Source organism: Bacillus rossius, chromosome 3 (genome assembly GCF_032445375.1).
Source record: "Bacillus rossius redtenbacheri isolate Brsri chromosome 3, Brsri_v3, whole genome shotgun sequence".
Lineage (NCBI taxonomy): Eukaryota > Metazoa > Arthropoda > Insecta > Phasmatodea > Bacillidae > Bacillus > Bacillus rossius.
This window is the reverse complement of record NC_086332.1, coordinates 91,805,918-91,829,032: the sequence shown is the minus strand read 5'-3', so window position 1 is coordinate 91,829,032 and position 23,115 is coordinate 91,805,918. Positions and strand designations below refer to the sequence as shown.

Sequence of the window (23,115 nt, the reverse complement as noted above, 5' to 3'; positions counted from 1 at the left end):
ACGACGCAACAGCGCAAACACGCACGCAACGCAAGAAAATAACGATAGTTTAAAAAGCACGTAAGTCGCAACACATTTATAATTTTCATTTTAATGTGTGACTTTTTTTTATTGTGTGAAAGTTTAACAAAGGTAAACATGATATATTTAAAAAAAAAGAACATAGGGAATTTCCATTCACAAAAAATCTGCGAAACTCAATTTTTCGCAACACTTCCCTTCAAAAATGGCTTCAAAAAACGCAATAAAGTTGGAAGTTAAACAACATTTGCGTTGCTTCACATTGCATAGTTTATAAACCATTACCATAAAATGTGGTTGCTGAACATTTTGCATATTGCGTTCTTGCATAGTTTATAAACAAAGCCTAATTACAGACAGCGCTCTAAACTAAAAAAAAACTATGAAGAGTCAAATAAAACCTAGCGGTAATTAATGTTGCTACTACTATACTATTCAAATATATTTTTTTAAATAAACTGTTCCTTTCTTTGGAGGTATTAATTTTTACACTGAAAATGTTTGCCGAACTAAATGTTTTATTTAACACAGTGTAATTCGACACCGTTTAAAAAAAAGAGGACATCAGACAGCCGTCGTTCTTATCGGATTACCATGTGGCGGAGTGATGGGCGCTACCTGTCCGACCGGCCTGCCTCGTTTCCTCGTCTCTAGCATAGTCGTAACAGTACCTTTCTTCGCGTTAAAACCAATGAGGCCTTACCGTGTCCCGACAGAAGATAGGTTATTATTCGCGCCATCAAGTTGAGGTGCCGTTGTGCAGTGAGCCATGGATTATAAGATGACTCTTTCTCTGTCCAATCAATACCCGGTATAATTTTTTTTTTATGTTTGTGAAGTGCATGCGCGACAGAAGTGAAACTTCTTGATTATTAGGTACAGTTAGAGTTAAATGCTTAGTAATTTTTTTCTTTTATTGAACAAGAGATAATTGAGAACGGTAAGGATGCAGGTATGATCTCTATTAAAAACATTACTTTTTCCGCATCTGTACTCTAGCATCCGTTCACTAACATTTTTGACGCCTTTTTTGGCGGTTTATCCTAACGTTGCCTTTGATAATACCTATTTATCTACTTCCGTATTTTTATTATTTTCAGGCAGAGTGTTAAATTACTATCTCCAGTTGAATAAAATTAAATAACAATAATACTCCAGTCTAACATAAATTCATTACACTTATAAAGTCTATCTCACAAGTCTTTAAGTGCTTTTAAAATTTCAAATCACAGTGTTCACATACCAAAAATAAATAACACTTATAAAACTAACTTCATAAGTCTAAACGTCTTTTTTACAATTGCAATCACACTATTTAAACAATTAACTTATAAAGTTAATTGCACAAATCAATAACTTTTCCACACAAATAAATAAATTGTAGATCCATAAAATAAAGTAAATATGGAAGCGTCAATCGTTAGCCACTAAGTAAACTGATGAGTAGACGAACACAAGCCGCGTCACGAGAATTCCGTAGCGTCACTGCTGCGTCATTTCTACATCTTCGCTACCGTCTCCCCCACATAGCATGCTACGCTACGTACCTATTCCCCCCCCCCCTTTTTTTTTTGCCTTCTTTCCATTCTACCGTTAGTGCATACGTTGGATTGGCGTCGCCGCTGACGCACTCTCCTCTTCCACCTATCCCCCCACCACTTACCTAACTGTTCCACTCATGCGATCGGAATTTTCGTAAAGGTCAAAGAATGTAGCCACCTCAGCAAAGAAGATTCACTTTAAAAAAAAAATAAAAATTGCTTTCCTGCGCCAAGGCTATTTTGTTCGCCGAGACAGTGCATAGTGAAAGTAAGAGATGCTGTGACACTCCCTGTCCCTGCGGAGAACAGCTCGCAGCTACGGGGTTTCGGGGCCAAGTGGTGCAGGTATGTCCGGCTGCCCGCGCGAGTCGCCCGACCACCGCAGCCGTGACGTCACCCGGGTCGCGCTCTGCTCCGAGCGGCTCGAGTCCGCTGTCCTCCTGGGAGGCCCATAGGCTTATTCCTCATTTCACATCTTTATCACGATGTAAGTTGAGCTGTGCCCAGTCAAGGGTGTGTGTGTGTGTTGCTGAATCGAGATGGCGTTCCTAACCCGTTATCGCCTCTTAAAAGCGCATTTCAATCGTCGTGCATAGGTCAACGATGTTATTTTAGTTGTAGCCACAAAATTACGTATGTGACGGAGAAATGAAAATGCCTTCGATTGCTTTCAAGAATCTGTACCAGATGTTTTATGACTAAACAATATTCTGAAAGAAAAAAAAAGCCTTCAAGTGAATATACGTATAAGTATATGAGGTTATGTTCCAGTATGTAAAATTCAGTTGAGTTTTAAATTATAATTATATATTATTAATTAATAAATATTCAGTATATTATTTGATTTTCATTATTAATTTAATTTATTTAAATTATTTTACAAAACTAAAAAATATATAGGCCTACACATGTTTACATTAGTATTGGATACTTGGTATTCATTTATATATTTTTTAAATTTGATTGAAAATATACTATACCTAACTGTATTTATAATATCACTCAAGTTATTTTATAATTTTATTTCTATTAATTATTGCACGCAAAATTTGAGTTACTTTTTATATCACGCCAAGTTAAGTATAACTTTTAACGCGCTTGAATAAGTACACGCACCCTTTTTTTCTTTTAACCAAACTGAGCTGTAGGGCTCCTCACTATGAGCTAACTACTATTGCACCACAGATGTGCGACAGTTTACTATGTGCTGCTCCTTCTGAGGTCCCACTTTGATATGTAAGTCAGTTTCTTATGTGCTGCTAGCTATAAGCTAACTAGTTTAACTGCTGTTGCTGTTTGCTTGTATTGACACATAGATAGGTATACACATACATTTATAGATAGGGATACAGTTTGTAATAAGTAGATTACAATATCATAAAAACACAATGGTAATTTTAATTATTTATTAATGAAATTCAAAGTATCTCAGGTTTATATCAAAAAGTAAAAATATTTATTGCTTTCAAAATCCTAAACCATTGTTGGCACTGCAGAACACATATTATATATTGGAAAATATCTGGAGTGACGGTGCGCACATTTATTAAATAATCAAGTGTCTCTTTTGTTCGGGTTCGAAAATCTTATACTCAGATTTAGCATAAAATTATGATTTACATAAATCTTTACCTCGGCTAGATCAAAATAACTTAAGTCGGTAGAGCTCTGATGCTCTCTCTCCCAGACCACTGGGTAATTAAGGTTGTGTGTTAAATCGAAAGGGGCAAATTAGATTCACGTAATCAATGTTACAATATTTCAGTTTCTCAACGTTTTCCTTGAAATTAGGCCGCAGAATAACTAAGCATGGATGTGATACGTGTTTCATACTAACGAAATGGAGTAACTGACACAGTCATTTCTTACTCACGTATTTATACACTCCTAGTAACTTTATCCTTTTGGATAAAGCCCTAATAATATTCACTGACGCTTAAACAATACGTTTATTTCATCCTTTGGTGCGGATGCCTATTTCTGATTAGCTATTTTTCAGGATAAATTTCCGACGATGTCTTATACGTGTCCATCCATTAATAGGCCATTACATTCTCCTTAAAAACCTTCTTAATTTTAAGTCATCTAACAAATGCGTGCCACATTTAAAATACGGCTCCTGATTGGCCCAGAACTAATGATAATTACATTATTTTAAATAAACACATCAATTCCGCGCGCAACAATAGCGCGGAACACAAAATCTCACATTAATTTTGAATTAAATACAAATAGGAATAACATTTTACATTAATAAACACGGTGTCAGATTAGCAATTTACCGTTTAAATTTCAATCGCTCCTAGAGAGGTCCTTGCAATTAATTGCTAGTCCCAAACGTTCGTTTTAGTCATAGAGCTTCAATTACATAGACAGACATATCAATTCCAAAGAGTTTTCAAATAATAAAATATATACATGGAATGAAGTAAATATAAATTAAAATAAATATTACTTAATCGGGGCTGGAAATATACATAGCTGCAGTACAGAGCGTACATTATAGATTAACGGGGCCCTAGACAAAATATTGTATTCTGCCAATGGCTCCAGTATTTGCTAACAATTTAACAATAGAACTGTTTAAAGCAACGGATGTACACACTGATACAAGCGTTTGTTTACGCGCAGTGCAAACAGAGCTTTCTTTGGAATTATATTAGGACCAAAGTTTTATTTGACGCGCCGTTGAATGTCGGAGCCACCTTTTCTTAACAGCAGAGTTTACGCGCACGGTCCGTATCAATATTAGTTTAAATAGATGTCTATGGTCTACGTATACTACCACTGTTGTTCTGTTAACAGTGTTTTGTAACAACTTGATGTGCTCGTTACTGTTCATGAGCAACCATTCTGTGGAAGTAATAGTTGTATGCTGGCTACCACTTGTATACGGTTGAGCATGGGCGAGGGGCCAGCAGCCCCCCCCCCCCCCCGTAATAAAGAAGTCCCGCACTGAGGGGAAGCGTGACTTTGAAACGGATTTGATTTCAATACTACGTATTATGGAAAACTTTCTGTACATTTTAAAGTTTTATACTTATTGCATGCATGTAGGCCAAAATATGGGAAGTATACAATATACAAGCACCGTATCCAGAGATGACGTGTCAGCACATATCGCAATAAGACATTATGGGAAATCACTGGCCAATTAGCATTACGAAGCGCGAGACACTACCGCATTGCTTCCACGCTATTTTACACTCCACGCCGTTAGATGCCCCTACGGTAACTAGTTTCACCAAAATTTCACGCACTTGAAAATGTAGGTATACTCCACGCCACCAAGTTCGCTGACATCATCTGCCTCGTGTCTTATCAGTTTCCCATATTGTCCCTATTACAATGTTGTGTGTCGGTTAACCCCACGTGTAAAACTATAGTCCCCCCCCCCTCCTCCTCCACAAAGCGCCCGCTACAGATTTCCGCCCCTGCGGTTGAGGATTGATCAATTCGAGCCCAGCTAAATGGCACAGGCTATACCATCCCCACCCCGGTATACGCTGGCTGGCGACTGGCGATTGTTTGCGTCGGAGCGTCGCTAGCCCTGTGAGGATGGGGGGGAGGGGGGAGGGAGGAGAAGTGTTGTGTAGGCGGGGAAAGGAATAAAAGAGGGGCTGCAGTTTTGTGACCGGCTGGAGGCGAGTGAAAATTTAGCGATCAATATCCGGGGTGCGAGGGGCCACAGCCCCGCCCCCTCCCCACCCCCCCAAAAAAAACAGGGGCGAACTGACCCGTGCGCCAAGCGTTGCCCTGCTCCCTAAACATCTGGAACTTTCCAACGATTCTTTCAATGCATGTATTAACTAGGCGACAATTGAGACGCAACACGTGACGCTCAGCATGTTTGGCAACGTTGCATAGCAGCGCGCGACGTAGCCAGATGATGCCGAACACGCGCGTAATGTCTGTGTTTACCTGCAGTCGCGCATCGAATATTGGCATGTGCAGACGTTCGCGCAACACTTGTCAGTAGTGTGGTCTAACGAGCCTGCTGTCATGTTGCGAAATGTTGTCAACGTCTGATCACGTATGAAGACAAAATGGCTGAACGAAAGTTCCGCTTCGTCGATCAACGTGTTGAGAGTTCATTGTTGCCTAGTGAATACATGGCTTTAGCGTTACGTGCCAACATGGAGTTAAAAATTGTCAGGAGACGCGCCAGGGGTACAGTCTTTGCGTTGGTAACGCGCCTATACGAGACTTCTAACTTATAGTACAATGTTTCGAATTCTTCAAACCTATAAACGCCCGTGAAAACACGTTGCTGTGACATAGTTCAAGTCACTTTTTTACCTCGCCATCTCCATATTGTAACGCCCATTATTATTGCAGAACTGGTACTCGACTACGTCTGATGATAGTTAGCAAGTATTAATTAGAATCTTCGTCTTCAAACACACTCAACTTCCATAAAATACAGTCACATAAAACGTGTTTTCCCAATGCAAACACTAAATTCTTTAAATGATTCATGCAATGAGGAATTTTGATTTAATACAATTTCTTGGACATATTCCATTGCAGTTTTGCACTGTTTGTCATGGAAAATATTGAAGAACGCAAATTAAGAAATAAAAATGAAAACATAAAGCCACAGAGAACGAGCCTAAATCAGCTGATGTCAAACATAAACCCAACGATGAACCTAAACAGGTATTACGGACAACACAATGACAGCACAGACGAACACATTCAAACTTAAATATCAGACAGCACAAGAATTCCGTAAAAGGAATTTGGTCATGAAAAATATAATAACAGCAGAGATAATCTTTGTGGGCTATAACAAAGATGAGACAGTTTCAACAATAACAGTAAATGCAGGCAGACAATAAAACCTGGACAACGCAGAACATTTACGAACAGCGATGAAGATAAACCGATATTATGGGCAACACCGACGAACACACTAGGTTTCCTATGACAATAACAGCTGCTATGTTTCGGGAACTAGCATCTGTTCCCGTCATCAGGCACAAACAGAATGATCATTGGGTTTATCTGTTTGACATCAGCTGATTTAGGCTCTTATCTTTTTATTTTTATTCCTTAGTTTGTGTTTTTGAAATTTTTCCCATGACAAACAGTGCACAACTGCAATGGCGTATGACCAACAAATTGCATTAAAGTGAACATTAAACCTGAGCCAATGTTTTTGGCGTCCAACCAACATGGCGCAGATCATTATCTGGGAGAAGACACGACTTCAACCGGTTACTAGGCGTGGCCACCCATGCGTTCCAGTCAATCACACGAAGGCCGATCCACCCGCAGCCGACAGAACGTACACAAGTGACTCGAGTTCACTCGATAGAAGATCGTGTGCACTTTCCGGGCACACATGATTACCGTCATCATTTGTTGCATTTATCAGGATGAAATCGTTCGTAGTTTAATACCAAGCAAAAACAAAAAATTAAATATCTAGACACCTAATTGTGAAAATCTATATTGGTGATAGCTATATCATATTTTTATTTAAATTGGCATTTAACCGTCGCCAACAGCGAGAGTAGAATATAAATGGGCATACGAGCCTAATGCATTTCCTACGGGACTAGGGCAAAACAAAACAATTAATTTCAATTAAATAAAAGCGTGGGGTGCTCTCTTCTTTCCGTTTCATAATGATTCTGTCCTAAAGAATACTCATTAGTGGTAGAAATTTTAAGTAAAATTATATCAGTGTGCATTGATCTTTCTTTCAGTTTTATAATGATTATCCTAACAAATTATCATTATTGATAGAATTTAAGACAACTGATAAGCACCCGTCGCTTTTATGTAATTAAAATTATTTTAAGCTTGTTAAAAAATTAAGTTATTAGAGTTGTAGTTCTTTCTATAGCTGTTAAAAAATTACCTAAAATTAAGATAAAATATTTTTTTTACTTTTCAGTTCATGCTTCAATAAGAGCGTGTTTTTTTTATAATTTTAAAATATATTTTTTCCTTCATTACATTACTTCGTGAGATGGATACAACCATAAGTCTCTTTAATAAGCGTATTAAAGGCATACACATATTTGTATTCCTTCATGTAACTTTCCAGTGGACTATGATCTAACCTACCTACTTAGTTCGCAGAGAACATGTAGAAAGTCATTTTTCATTTACTAAAGTTGCTTTCTACAAAACCTATATAGAATTTCCATACAATTTCTAAACAAAATATTATTTTGTGTGTGGACAGATATTTACCTACAAACCTTCTACTGAGACAACCTTGAAAGGTATTGGCTACTCTATAAATATGAATATGCAAAGTAATAATCTTTAGGCACTCTTAAGTTTAAAAAAAGCATTACAAGTTAACATTCTACCGTATTGACTGCTGATTTGACATATTTCGTAATACTCATAAAATTTAAATATGATTGTTCACAATACAAAAGCATTAAGTATAGACGATATTACTAATAAAATAACAGCTTCAAAGCATATATAGTTGAAAATCAGAAATTACCTTCTATCAACTTCTCAACCAAGGTGAAATGGAATGGCTTAAATTACGTTGGCTATGTCTAGTTATGCTTAAATATATACATTTAAATCAATTAAAATAAAATTATAAATTAATTAGATTAATAATTTTAACAGCTGGACTGTCTACAATAACTATGGTCTATCAAAGAAGACCGAGTGTTGGTGACATCTTGTGACTTGCATGGTTTATGAACGATTGTGATTTTGTTACATTTCTTGAGTATTTTTTCAAACCCACCCTGACAACCTGGTGTATCACTTCACCAGTCGATTGTTTGTATTCGCACATTTTCCGACACACTGTTTTCTGGCAAATTTCAAATTTTATAATTTTAAGTTGACAGTATTGGATGAACACGAAATAGCGTTGACCGCAAAACACTACCGTCACATTTTTACTATAATGTAATGCAAAAAATTGGTTGTCTGTAAAGTCGGTTTACGGACGACAGTTTAACGTGACAACGTCATAACAAAACATTGATGAAGTAATTGCATACTTTTATAAATAAAATTGAATCATTTTAATTTTAATAATAAAAGAATAATTTTTTTGAAATTATACTAGTAATCAGATTTTTAAAATGCAAGAATAATTAACCTTTATTGCCGAAATTGTTGTTGTTTTTTATGAATCATTATCCGCAGAATTATCTGTGTCCATCATACTGACAATTGGCTTATGAGAGCTAATATACAACACAAACAATGGGGATTTAATAAGTTCTAAATTCCTAGAAAATAGAGCACTAATTGTTATAACCCCGATCTGATAGCTGGATTAAGAAGTTAATTGCACAAATAAATATTTTCCCCGCGAATAAACTAATTGTAGATACTTTAAATTAAATAAAAGAAATATGGTAGCGTCAAACGTCAGCTGTTACGAAAACTGAGGAGAAGACAAACACAAGCAGCGTTACGAGAATCCCGACTCCCGTAGCATCACTGCTGAGTCATTACTACCTCTCCCTTGCCGTCTCCTCCATTACCTGTTCCCGCAACGCATACCTAACTATTCCCCTCACGTGATCGGAATTTTCGTAACGCTCGAAAACTGTAGCTTCCTCAGCAAAGAATTTTCTCTTCAAAAACGCCCAGCGGTGAAATGCTGCCGCAGGAACGGCGGCACCGCGCCTGGTGTTCCTGATGCAGCAAAATAACGGCTACTGACGGTAGCGACCTCATCGGGTCACAGGTTTTTAATGTGGCTGATGCGACCCCATCGGGTCACGGGTATTCAATGTGGCTGGTGCGACCCCACATGGTGATACAAGAATTCACCGGTGAGGACTTGCTACCACATGTCCGTGGCATCTTCACTAGTTTATTAAGCACTTCAGTTATACTTTCGGGATGGTCCTAAACAACATTGCAGCAATATTCATCGTATTTCGTTACGGCTTTTTTGAGTCTGCAAATACACTGAAGACTTTGACGGAAGGATAATTCGTGATATTTGAGTTTTATTTTTGGGTTTCAGAATTTATTTTTATTTTATGATTTATTCAATATTCGCGAAAATGACTACCAGTTCATACCGTTCTGCACACGCTACACAATAGATGGCGTCCAGTGTCTGCAATCCACCTTTTATCTCGTCGAAATCTGCAAACTGTATGTTCGTTGATAAATGTGTTAAAAGAGGATTTCCAGATATTTTGTATTTCAGCCTATTTCATTTATGTTTTATCACGCCAATAACTATTTGGACAGATAATTCGATGGAAATTACAGCAAAAAAAATCCTCTTTCACCCGCCAACAATGAATAATTATTTGTTTCTTTCTTGTTAAAGGTAATATCCTCCCGCTCGGATTATTCCCCCGATTAACCCTATCCCACTTCCATTGAGATAAAATTTAACGTTCCGTACAATGTATCCAGTTTGTGTATATAAAACTAAATATCACCCTTGAAATACAGGTTAGCACTACATTTTTGAAGTTAAACTTATTTTCTGAGGGGGCTTCAATTTTTGAGCGTTACAAAAATTCCAATCACATGAGGGGAATTAGTTAGGTACGCTGTGAAGGAACAGGTAGTAGAGGAGACGGCATGAGAAAGATAGACATGACGCAAAAGTGTTATTACGAAATTCTCATAACGCATTTACTCCTCAGTTTTCGTAACGGCAAACGATTGATGCTACCATATTTATTTTAATTTTATTTAAAGTATCAACAATTTATTCATTCGTGGGAAAATGTTATAGATTTGTGCAAATTAACTTCATTTTAAGAGAATGTGATTGAAATTTTTAAAAAGATGTAGGTATAGACTTAAGATATTAGATTTATAAGCGTAATTTTTTGTTGTTTTGTAAGACTGTGATTTTAAATGTCAAATGGATTTATAGACTTGTTAGATAGACTTTGTGATTGTATTATCTTTGAAAGATTTTTGCAAAGGGAGTGCATGACTTGATGCAAGCTTTTGGACATACGCCATTGCTAAGCACATGTATGTCTGTAGAAGAAAACTACAAAAAACCAAAAGACAAAAAACACAAATTAAGCAAAAATTGATGTTGTCAACAGGATATATACACCATATAATATTCCAAAACAGGAATATGGTCAACAAACAAAGAAAAACAAAGAAAAGTGGACTAAGAGAACGAAAAAAAAAAACCACAAATGATGAATTGAACCCCAAATAAATTCAGCACAACAGTTCAAACGAGACAAAAACACAACAAAACGAAAAGACGAAAGAAACACAATAGTTTTCCAAAACAGAAACAAGCCAGCACAACAGTCACACCTGTGTTTTCGTACCATGTGCGTCTCTGCCTGAGGACGGGAGCAGATAGCAGTTCCCGAAACGTCGCTTTTTCTTTGTTTGTTGACCATATTCCTGTTATGGAATGTGGTGTAGGTATATATCCTGTTGACAATAGCAATTTTTTCTTAATTTGTGTTTTTTGTCTTTTGGTTTTTTGTAATTTCTTCTACAGACATAGGTATATGTGCTTAGCAATGACGTATGTCCAAAAGCTTACTTCAAGTCACTTTGTGATTGTAATTCATGTTCGAAGGAGTATTTTTTTTTCTTCATGTTATTCAGTTGGAGATCGTGATTTAACATAATGCCTGAAAAAAATAAAAATGCAGAAGTAGATAAGAGGTATTATTAAAGGTAACGTGGGAATAATATCTCCAAAAGAAGCACCAAGAAGGGTCAGTGAACGGATGCGAGAGTACAAGCCGCGGGAAAAAAACAAAAAAAAAACTTTTTTTTTTCATTTAAGATCATACCCTCATCCTTACGATTCTCAATTATTATCTCTTGTCAAATAAAAAATACTCATAATTTATTTTTATCCATACCTAATAAGCAAGAAGTTTCAGTTCTGTCACACGTCGACTCCACAAAAACATTTATTTTTGCAATTATGTCCGAACCGAATAGAAGATGCTATTCGTTTAAGTATTGCAGGGATTAAAGCTGCTTTAAAAAATAATTTGCCACGCACTGCAGCCAAATCGCAGGCGAAGCTCGCCTTTATTCGCAACCTTGTTCGAGCTGGCTGCCGCTCCCCTCCGATCCATTATTACTTTACATCTCGAGACGTCTGGGGTCGCGATATAAAAATGTTTCCCACTAGACACAGCCTGAGACCGGAAAAGGAGGGGGGAGGCGAAAAGAAGTGAGAGGTTCTTGACATTCATACCGTATACCGGTTCATCTGCAGGGTTCCCCCCCACCCCCACCCCCCATTTTTCCCCTTTCCACTTTCCCGGGCACTACAGTTTTTTTTTTATTTTCCTTAGAAAAAATGATCCCAGTTCATCCCACCGTCTTTCTGAAGGGTCTTTAATATTCAGCAGGCACAGAAACCAGTCGATAATGCCACCGGGTAATTGTAAACATTTCTAGCCACCTACCAAAAAAAATTATATCGAGATAATAGTACTACATAAGTATTGCAAAAATAAATACTACTACGGCCTATGTGGGGGGAACGGGTTCGTAAAGGATAGCAAAATTAAGTTTACAATTAAATTTTATTAGTTTTATTAATTACTAATATTTACATTACTACTAAATAATTATACTTAAAACTGTCCCATCATTAATCAGTGACACTTAAAAATGTTTATTCGCAAGTCACCCAAAGTCTGTCAAGTTCCACAGTTCGCACTCCTCACTGGAGCTAGGCTCAACAGTGGGGTGTCCCTTACCTCGTGCCTTATCCACACAGTCTCGCTCCACTCAGTCGCATACTCTCTCGGTGCCGTCGTTCCACGTAGCGCCACTCTCGAGGGGGTCTCTCACCCTCTTCGCCGATGTCACACTTCCCTTCACTCGCGGAACTCTCCGAACTCTAGGAATTTACTCGGAGCTGTCGCGGGGGCTCCCACGGAGGCCGGCGTCGCTGCCTAAGTACCTGGGGCGCCCTTCTCGAACCGACAAGAGCGGCCGTGGCGAGTCGCGTCATCCCGGGCCGACCCGACGCCCGAAACCTCGAGAACAGCGAGTTTTATGTTCGTGCCACTCCGCGCGGGGGCCCGCGGAATTTCCAAGGCCACTCAGCGATAGATAACGACGCCGAGGCAGGACGTTGCGCGGGGAGCGGAGGGGAGAGGGGGTAGCGGTGACCCTTGTAATCCGGCCAGGTGGTCAGGTCATTGAGCCGCCAGCCAGCTCTGAACCTGGCATAGTGGTTGGTCTCTCGCGTTCGTAACAATATGGTGTAATATTATAGTATTCTAACATATATTCTTGATTTTGCAACACTAAAATAGAGCACCAACCTGTTTGTATATTACTTCATTAAAAAAAAATTCTATACCACCTTCGGAACAACATAATCACCTTTCCCACAGTACATGTCACTCGTTATAAGTTTAATGATGATGATTTAACTAGAAATACGTACAACCCGTTTTTAGAATTTTCAACATTAAGTCGATTTGATTTTGGCATGTTGGTCATTGTTGCATAGGATCAATAGTCGACTTTTAACGAAAAATGTTGCGTTCATAATCACACAGCTTTTTTCCTGCGGTAATCTCTACGACCATAGAGTTTACCGTGTCTTGAATCGCAGAATTTGTGTTCATAATCAGTCCACAGGACTGGCAGAGGTGGAAGATTCTGTGAACCCTTTGCCAGCCACAATCAACCAGTCCTATAGACCGACTTCGTACATTTCCATGTCACAAACATCAGCTGCCGAACAAGTACACGCATTTTAGCATAAAATTAGCAGTCATAAAAAATACTAAAATACTATTTTCATGGCACGTTTCTAATGACTCCCCGAAGAAAATACTAACGGACCACATCGATCCAAAGTGATGTTAACACCGTAAATTGTGCCCAAATTATGTTCTTTGGGAATATCTAGTTACCAGTTGGTTATAAGCCTAAAGGTCTCTTGTCAAAATGAATTTAAGTAAAATTATATACGAAACTTGTTCCTTGTATATTTTTTTCGTGCGACCCATAGTTCGTCTGTCCCTCACATTTATTAACCACTTTTTTTTCTTCACAACTTGTTCTCAAAAATGTAACTTTTTTGTTAAGTGTGGTTGTACATTCTTACATCTGTATCCTTAGATTGTTTCCCTGCCTTGCCTGGTACGGATAACTCTGGGCTGACTACCCGAATGATGTCTTCGACATGAACACACTGGCTGTCCCGCCAATGCATCTCTTCAGCATTCTTTCAGGGTATAACAGCAAATACAAACTTGTCTTTGTACATTTACGAAGTTCCCTGGGTTGATGACTGCTATCCATGTAAATATGCGGACACGAGAGTTCACCCACTTTGAACATGAATCCGAAAGAATAAACTTTGTACATTTAAAAAATAATAATACTGGTTAATTTTTTTTTTTTGGGGGGGGGGGTTGTATTTACCTTTATTATGAACGAATCATACAACTCAGAAGTCGAAATACAGCCTAGTTTCTATGAAGATTCAGTTACTGGAAATTACGATGAACTTTTCGTTTATTTAAGTAAGATTCTTCGTTAAAACGTCTGTACATTTACTGTAATTTCTAACAGCGTAGAGACTGCACCTAAGCTTGCCGTGTGCAAAGTTTGTGAACCATGATGTGGATTCCGAATGGCAAGGATAAATTTTTCAAACACTTGCTGGTTTTCGGCACAGGATTTCATGAACCAAAACGATGAAATAGCCGCTATTGGATAACTGCATGACGTAATGTATAATAAAAAAGAGGGGTATAAAATAAAGATGGCATAACTGATGTGGATAAAATAATGATAATGAATATTGTTGATACAAAATATTTCCACTCGCCACAAAGTAGATTAGGCCTAATTGGGATGCAACTATAAAAAAAACCTATGAAATCTCAGATTAAAAGGGTAAATTGTAAATTAATTCAATTAAAAGAATTAGTTATAACTGTAAAATTGAAAAATATGTACTTTAAACGCTAATCACTTCCACAAATAAATTTCATATTAGTAAAACATTTTTTTTAAGTAGGGAGGGATGGAAGGTGAAAATGATAAAATTAATATCCAAATTAACAACAGTAATATCGAAAAATTGTAAGCCTTGTAGCATTATCAACAACTTTTGTTAAAAATAATTTTTAATACGACAAACCATTACTACAAGGGATGAAACAAAAACTAGTATTGAAATAAAAAATTCACAACACTCATATTAAGCACAATATCAAATCAGTTTGAATATCTTTAACTTTATAAATATAATCTTAATCTTTTGTTTAAAACTAGGTTTTAATTAGACAAACTGTTATTACAAGAGGTTAAAACAGGGGTTTAAAAACTTCAGAACTTCCTTACTATGTACACTATCAAATCTGTGCAAACTTATAGTTAACCTTCAAAATATTATGTTATGCATTGGCCCAAATCACATTTTTATACGGCCATTTGTTAATGTAAAGTGTTAAATATAGTGTTTGGATAAAAAAAACTTAACTCCCTTAGTCGGCATATTATGAAGTATGTTCTAAATTACTGTAAACCTTTTTTACCATCTAACATTTTTGTCGAAAAACAATTTTTGATGCGACGAATTATGAATGTCACGGGTGAGAGAGATAGAGATTGGACAAAATGTCTATAACTCAGTCATCAAAATATTTTTTTCGAACTTTTTTTGACAACTGCGTGCCTTGTCGCAAGGGATGAATAAAATTGTTTACATCTTATCATAGGACTATGGGACCAAAGTGGTGTGTTATCTTCATGCGAGTTTTCATTGGCAACCCAATACAGGTCCTACCTACTTGCGCCAGGCCGTTGTTCAAAATCATTCTTATCGAGAATGTTCTAAAAATTCTAATAAAATGCGGCATGCATCAAATATAAAACATTCGAAACATTTTCACTGCATAGAATGTGAGAAAATGTTTAATATATCATTTTGGAATATTGGAGAACATATAGGATGTTAAGTACATTTTTTTTTTAATTTTAAAATAGTTCAATAATAACTTCTCCGCCAAAAAAAAGCTTTTACGTAATTCTTATTTTTAAAAGGTCGAATTTCCTAGAATACAATACAACAGTAGATATGCATAGTTAAATAACGCACTATTTTTTTTTAATAAATCTGTGATAAATGTAATATTTGTTATGTTAACCGGGACACATTTCATCTCAAAAAAAATTTTCAACCAAATCCATTGCGTCCTAAAGTTCTAAATGAGGGAGCATCAAAACGAATGTTTCATTTTGTAATATAATTGACAGCACCTACCTACACACATCAACCAAAGTGCTGAAGACTAAATTTTCGTGATTAATAGACATATCTGATACCTGTTAAGTGAACTGTTTAAAACTTTCATCCTAAATTTACGAAGAATACCTACGTGTTTCAAATTGCGGATATGTTAGTAAATTCACGGATTTTGAGTTAGTACTTAATTACTTGATGAACACACTTGTGGAGAAATAACAAAACATTCAAAAACTTCTTACCCCAGCAAGAAAAAAAAAACTTCCTTCAGTGTGCCTGTTTACACTGTTTGTAACGGAACACAACCCAGAAATCTGACTCCGACGTAGTTCCTACTCAACATCCCGTTATCTGCAACTAAGAATAATCATTTATTTCATGGCATTATTCGATGTTAAATCCGTTCATCTATCTAACCGCGTACAAGCCCCGGAGCATTACTCAAAATGAAGCCATATTTCAGCAAATCCAACTCAATAACACGTCTACGTCCACCCTTAGCAATCCGCAGTCACGTCCTTCGATTGTGATTTATTGCCTACCACAACAGGGCAAAAATACGCGGTCAAAATGACGGAGAAGAGGTGGTGAAAGCCCTGTTGTGATATATATATATATATATATATATATATATATATATATATCTAAGGCTGCGAATCAGCTTGGGGCAAGGTAGCAGAGACGGGAAAAAAAGGAGGGGAAGGGGGGTTTGTAATAGAGACGGGCGTCTTCTTCTCTTTTCAACCGAACAATGCGTTGGCTGTGCCCCAGATTCCTTGTGCCTTCTTGGCGTCGTCGTGTTATGGCCGGCGCGGAAGTGCATCATCCCTTCGCTACTTTTTTATTTCCTACCCCCCCCCCCCCCCCCCGGGCGAGCAAACAGGAAGTTTGCAGACACCTCCCGTGGGAGAGGGCGTGGATCGTGCGCCCGGCTGCCCGCGACACAGAGACCGGCGGAGCTCGGAGCGCGACCAGCACAAGACGAGCCGGCGGCCCTGGGCCTGCAGAGCCCTGCACTAGCCCGGGAAACACGCCGGCTGCATCGCGAGTGTGAGCCTGCTGTGCTGCCCTCTCAAGTCTGCGCCCACTGTTGCCAGACTGACCCTACCTCTCAACCACTTCGAGTGCATACAGCCATCTTGGTTTGCAACGCAAACATTGGGAACATGATGGTTTATAACCAGATTATCTTCTTGCAGTAGTTTGTTTGACCCTCAGCATTTATGCATTAGAAGCAGCGGAAACGGTGAAACAGGTTCCTTTAGGAAGGGTTTCTTTCAATTTGATAGTTTTGGCATTGCACACAAGACTATAGTCTTCACGTAATACAAGTACGCAAAAGTAATAAAATACCAGCCCAGGAGTAGTCCAACCAAACAAGTGAAAAACAGGGGCGGAAATACTGTTATGGTTGTGGAAAAGCCGTGTCCAGAAAGGACAGCCCAATTAACTAATTGCAGTTTTATTTATTAGCTAATACTTTAACCATTAGTCAAATTATAACAATATGACTGTCTACAGATTGATCACACCTTCGTAAGTCCACTATTCTCTCTACCCACTGGTTCTCGGCTCGACAGTGGCTCTACTGTTGGTCTCTGCTCGGTCCCAACACACTACTCTCACTACTCTCACTACTCACTCGTCCGCGCCGCGACCCAGTCCCGCTGCACGGAGCCGTCGCTAGTCGCCCGCTGCCGCTCGTCCTCTTCACTGCTCTGTCCTGGCGGGCCATCCTCTCAGCCCGCCCTTCGTAGTGTCCCGTCATCAGAGTCCACGACTAAACAACCGGAGCTCCCAGAACAATGGCGTCCCAGTTACGCCACTTCACGCAGAAGGGGCTCTGATACCTACCGAACCCTCCAGAGACAGGTAGAGTGTCATCGCTCTAATCGGATGACCGCAGAGGAACGGGTGTTGGCTGACTTGCCAACCTCTTCGCTAACCGCGTCATAACACTACGTATAAATGCTAAAAGCCAATATGATGCTGTTTTTAAACAGTAAAATTTCCCTTTCAATGTCTTTAGATTAATATACAGACAATCAGATAGCTTCATTAATTCGCAATTGCTGAAAGCCTTCGTAACAAGTTCACTGTTTTTGGCACTGATTCAGAAGAGTACACAATTATATAATTACTAAACAAAAGTTTAATGATTTATTTACAAGAAACTGCACTAGGAATGTTTTTCATGCTATATTTTATAAGATAAAAGTTTTGGATCATATTAAAAAAAAATAACAATTAATTTTCAGAGTTCGGCTAGATAGTTTTTTTTTTCCGGGAAAGCTAAGCATTTTCAGGTATAAGTAAACATCACTAAAGAGATAAGTTAGTTAGGTTAAGTAAAATACATTCAAATACTCTAAAAATCTTCGATATGTTGTCATTATCACAGACTTGAGGATTTGAAGTGAAACTTCTTTGCTGAGGGTGTAACAATTTTCTAGCTTTACGAAAATTCCGATCCCATGGGGGGAAAAGCTAGGTATATGGTGGGGGAACTGATAGAGAAGACGCAGCATACTTGCGCTCTCACGCATTTTTATGTGCGTGGTTGTTACTTGGGGGTGGACGTCACACTATCCCCACTCCAGGGCCGGTGATAGCTGGAGCAGCCTTGAGCATTCAATGTTTGAGCGGACTCCTAGTGGTGTCCTGCCATGCTGCAGGGATAGGCGGCTCGCAGCCTGCGCCTGACACCACCCCGACTTAGGGAGTATTCGGACAGAGGGCAACACAACGTGCCATATTCACAAGAAAATATTGTTCTTTCATGTATGTGTTATTATTTAATTGTATAAATCAGTATTGTTAAACAGTGTTATGTGAGTATTATTTTAGCTGAATAACTAGATGTTTCTGCTGGTATAATGCTTTTCACGCTTTAGTTTGACATGGATAATTATTTGTCACGAATTATTATTGATTAACTAAAACACACACTGTATTATAGTTACGAGCCACAAGTGTGAAAATATGTTAAGTTCTACTAAGAGGCGTGAATATTTCTCGATCAGAGTGTAGCTGTGGGTGACTGTGGCTCAACAAAGTAGCATTGGGCTAGGTCCTATTTGTATGCCATGTCACTTTCACATGCCAGACACCTACCTCAGACTACACACGTCCATTTGGACAATTAGTTAATTTGCATAAACTACCTAATTATTGGCAAGCTTCAAGTTTAAGTATTAGGTATTTTAAATTGAAGTTTGTTTTACATGTACAAGAAAAATTTTAGTGCATTTTTTTATTCAAAGAATCTACAGTTTATTTATTCATGTGGAAAAGGGGTTATTTCATTTGAGATAATACTCGTATCCTCACTATTCTCAATTATTATATCTTGTTCTATTAAAATATGTAATAATTTATCTATATATATAATAAGCAAGAAGTTTCACTTCTGTCGCGTGTGGATTTTTTTATTCCCACTAGATTCTTTAAAAAAACTTTTTGAAATGAAGAAATATAATTATTTTTAAAGATTATCAATTTTTTTTTTTTTTTTTTTTCGCTTGTAAGGAAGTCAACCCTACAATACATTGTACTTTATCGCCATCACCACTATCGGGTTTCTTGAAACCAGTGTAAATTGAAAGACGCCTTTTTGGGGAATAATCAAGCTGCTTAAGTATTACTTTATACACAACTAGCTGAAATACCTAGCGTTTCACGGGCTACACAAATCGTAATATAAGGAAAATCACTACCGAGTTTCAAGTCTGTAAACACACACTGGAAAACGGGAAAATTTTGTTTTAAAGTTCAATTTATTGCACAATCTCGGTGCATCAAGGCCAAGCATTAGCAAAACCGGGACGCCAATCTTCAGCTTCATTTTGTGGGAAGGCAGGTAACTCCTAGGCAAGATGTGACGGACGCACCAAACGATAGCGCATTACAAATTCAAGGCAACGCCATCAACCGACGAAGTTCTAAACTCAAATGTCATTAGCGCCTTTAAATCGCTAGCACGCGAGCTTCACTAAGCGGATGGGTTTCGACAAGAAGGATGGGAAGGTGCCAAATCTTACTCAGACCTGCCAACATTCAAAATTAAAAAATCATGAGGTCCTCGATAAAAATTTTCAGGCCCATAAATACAAGTTAGAAATAAAATACAACAAATGAGAATCTTTAAATTTAAGTGACATACCTGTACATATTTTACATGGTCTCTGCTTCAAAATTTATTTTAACAAATTATAGGATGAAGATTTAATTTAGTTGAACATAATTTAGCGCTGTCGTGTAGTGATCATGCAGGGCCGCAACTAAAAAAGATTTAAAATAACATTCTGTTCGTGTAACACTATTATCACTGTTCACAGCCAAATTAATTTTTTTATTGGAAGCAATACACTTCACGTGTTAGTTGTGTTTTTTTGTAGCGACATGTTTCACAATGTCTCCTCTTCCACTATGCGAGATAGAAAAATCAGCACGGCACATGCTACAAAACGAAAATTGCTTCCTTTACGTGACTCGAGTATTGATGGAAACTCATTACTGTAAGCTTTCGTAAAACTTGTTTTGTAACTTTTACAAACAAAATCTTGGGGCCCCAAAAAATCGTGAGGAGAAACTATTTTGGCGAGAGGGCGTGAGATGGACCTTAAAATCGTGAGCCTCACACCAAAATCGTGAGAGTTGGCAGGTCTGCTTACTGTATGACCGTGTGGCGGCATAGAGAAATGACACACTCTCACGGCTTGTATGTCCACGATTTTCTGTTAAAAAAAAAATGAACGGAATAGTAGTTTATGCGCTGCAACACCATCTAGTAGAGAGTTACAAAAAATGGATAGCACAAAAACCTTCTTCATAAAAAACAACACTAAGATGTGCCAAGTATGATGGTGAACGGCAAAACTGTGTCGAGGAGTTTATCAACGCCATGTATGCCAACATCCATAGATTACTAATGAAACGGGGGGTAAGCGGGGCACGCCACTGGCTCACGTGCGTCGCCCCGACACACGGCGGCTGGTCGAGGCAGCTCGCAGGCCTGCCACACCCCGCGTGCAACTCGCTGGCTGCGCGGGGAGGGTGACGTCACGTGCCTGAGCAAGGGGCCAGGGTAGTCGAGTGCATCGATTACAGCGGGTCAGTTGTGCGTCGGCGCCGCTGCGGGGCCTGGGGGAGGAGACACCGCCCCAAAACACACACCGCAATGGCAAGAGGAACGTCGAGTCCGCATTCGTCCCAGACGTTAGAATGAATAAAACACGCTACCGTAATGCGCAACCATCACGTGGTTTAGCGAGACAGGCAAACGAAAGGGAGAACAGTTGTTTTTTTTTTTTTTGCAGGGAACAGTTCCTTTGTTCTCGGTCAACAAAGGATGTCCGGGGAAACCCGCGAAACGCCTCCTCCCGTGCCTTACGCTCCGCACAGGCGACATCTGCATTGGCCAGGTGGGGTCGTCACTCCTCAACCCCCTCCCCCTTTCAGGCTCACCCATACATCACCACTCACAGCCGGCAAGACAACGCGCTGGTACGGAGAGCGGTCAAGCAACGCTGGCTTTATTGATCAACACGGGTTAACAATAGAACTGACCGTGTTTTCTTGACTGCCCTTCGGAGCCCTTTTTTTCGAATGGATGCAGCATTCTCGAGAAAAGCGAGTCCTGCCTTTTAATTTTTTTTTTTTCCAGAATAAAACAGCAAAATATTTTTTTGTGTGTTGTACTTCAAAAACCAAATTATTTTTAGTGTGGGAGTGTGATACTCCCAGCAGCATTTTTGTTATACCGTGACAAATTAATTTTCCTTGCGTTGTGTTAGTTCATTACGGTAGGTACATTATTTTACGGTTATGTTATATTACCGTATTATTACGATACATGTTCTGAAAAATTACTTTTGCGAAAAGTTTAATATTTTAAGATTGATTAAAACGTACGTATTTTAAATGTGACTGACCGAACCTTACCAAACCTTTCACTCTAGGTTATAATCACCTTGATCTGAGCAAACCTCGCCAAACCGGAAACACCTGGAACCAACCTGGACAAAATTTATTCCAATGCGCCTATACTTACTCACGTCTAGGTAAACATAACGTTGATAAATTCAAGAAAAAAAAACTAAAGGCGGGACTCTAGGACTTTACCTAAACTGCAAAATTCTGCACGTATTTGCGAACTCGGGAAATCCTTTAGAATTCGTCAAAATATGTCAATTATTTTGCGAAAAATTACTACAATAAAAAAATATTTTTTCAAACCCAGTTTCATTAGTAAATGTCAGTTTGTGAAATAAATATTCGCTTATAAATACTTACCCATAGTCGAATGCCCTTGCTGTTCCCCCATATTTACGCGTTGCATTGGATGTTATCCTGTGTAAGTCTTAATCCCGCACTCGCTAATCTCCATCTATTTAGAGTATATATTTACTTAATACTTAAACTCACACGTCACATCACGAGAACACTTCGTAAACGCACGTAACAGCACTCGACTAGACCCGGCCGGTGCCGGCAGCAGACTGCTCAACTCAACTGTTTTCTTGTCTCGCGCCCGCGCGTAGCGAGACGAGAGTCTGCTTCGCCTTGATTATTTTCGCTCTTCGGAAGTATTCGTCAACACTCGGCGTTGTCCGTTATAGAGCTAAAATGTTATCCGTTCCTCGTAAATTTGTTTACTATCGCTTATAACAGTAGAGGTGTAAAAGTAACGAAAAAAAGTGTACCCGTATGTATTCGTTACTATAACAATTAGTATGTACTCGTTACTTTCGTATCGTTACTCGTTACTTCTGATACCGCATAACATGCTATGTTATGTAACAGCAACGAATCGAGTCGTATTTCGTACGCGTACAGTATGACGTCGCGTAAATAATAATAAATCGAATATAAACAATTTAAAATATTTGATAATTAACAGCTTTTGTTAACCAAAAACAATTAAATCTCATTAGAGCGGCTTTATTATAATATATCTTTTAAGATAAGAACATGAAACGTGAAAATACGCGATAATAAAAAACAAAAACATACATATTTATAATTTGTAAAAAATACTTTCTTACGTTTTTTCTTTTCCAATCTAAAACTTTGTCTACACACACAATACCTTTAATAAACAGTAAAAAACTTGGACGACGAATTTCCAAATTATACTTTTATTAATAATAAACAAACATCGTTCTTTGTAACGAATAAGCGCGCACATGCGTAAAACATACGAAAGATGCGAGTAACGAAATGCATTCGTGTGTAACGTTTCATTACTCGTTACTAGATGCCGCACCCGTTACTCAGTAACGAATACATACGGTTTGCAACAGCTCTATATAACAGTGCTGACTCTAGCATCGACCAGACGTAGAGATGAAAATG

At 38.3% G+C, this 23,115-nt stretch overlaps 1 protein-coding gene across 2 annotated transcripts in view; it reads right to left on the bottom strand.

Annotated features, from left to right (window-relative positions):
* The window catches only part of LOC134531029 (myosin-I heavy chain), a 373,169-nt gene extending 350,895 nt beyond the window's left edge, over positions 1-22,274 (bottom strand). The window contains exon 1 of one of the 2 annotated variants that reach the window (XM_063366521.1): positions 22,054-22,274. In XM_063366521.1, coding sequence (XP_063222591.1) covers positions 22,054-22,099 — 46 coding nt within the window. In that variant the 5' untranslated portion in view covers positions 22,100-22,274. The remainder of the gene's footprint in view (positions 1-22,053) is intronic. The other variant, XM_063366522.1, reaches the window with a different exon arrangement.
* Positions 22,275-23,115: the final 841 nt, after the last annotated feature.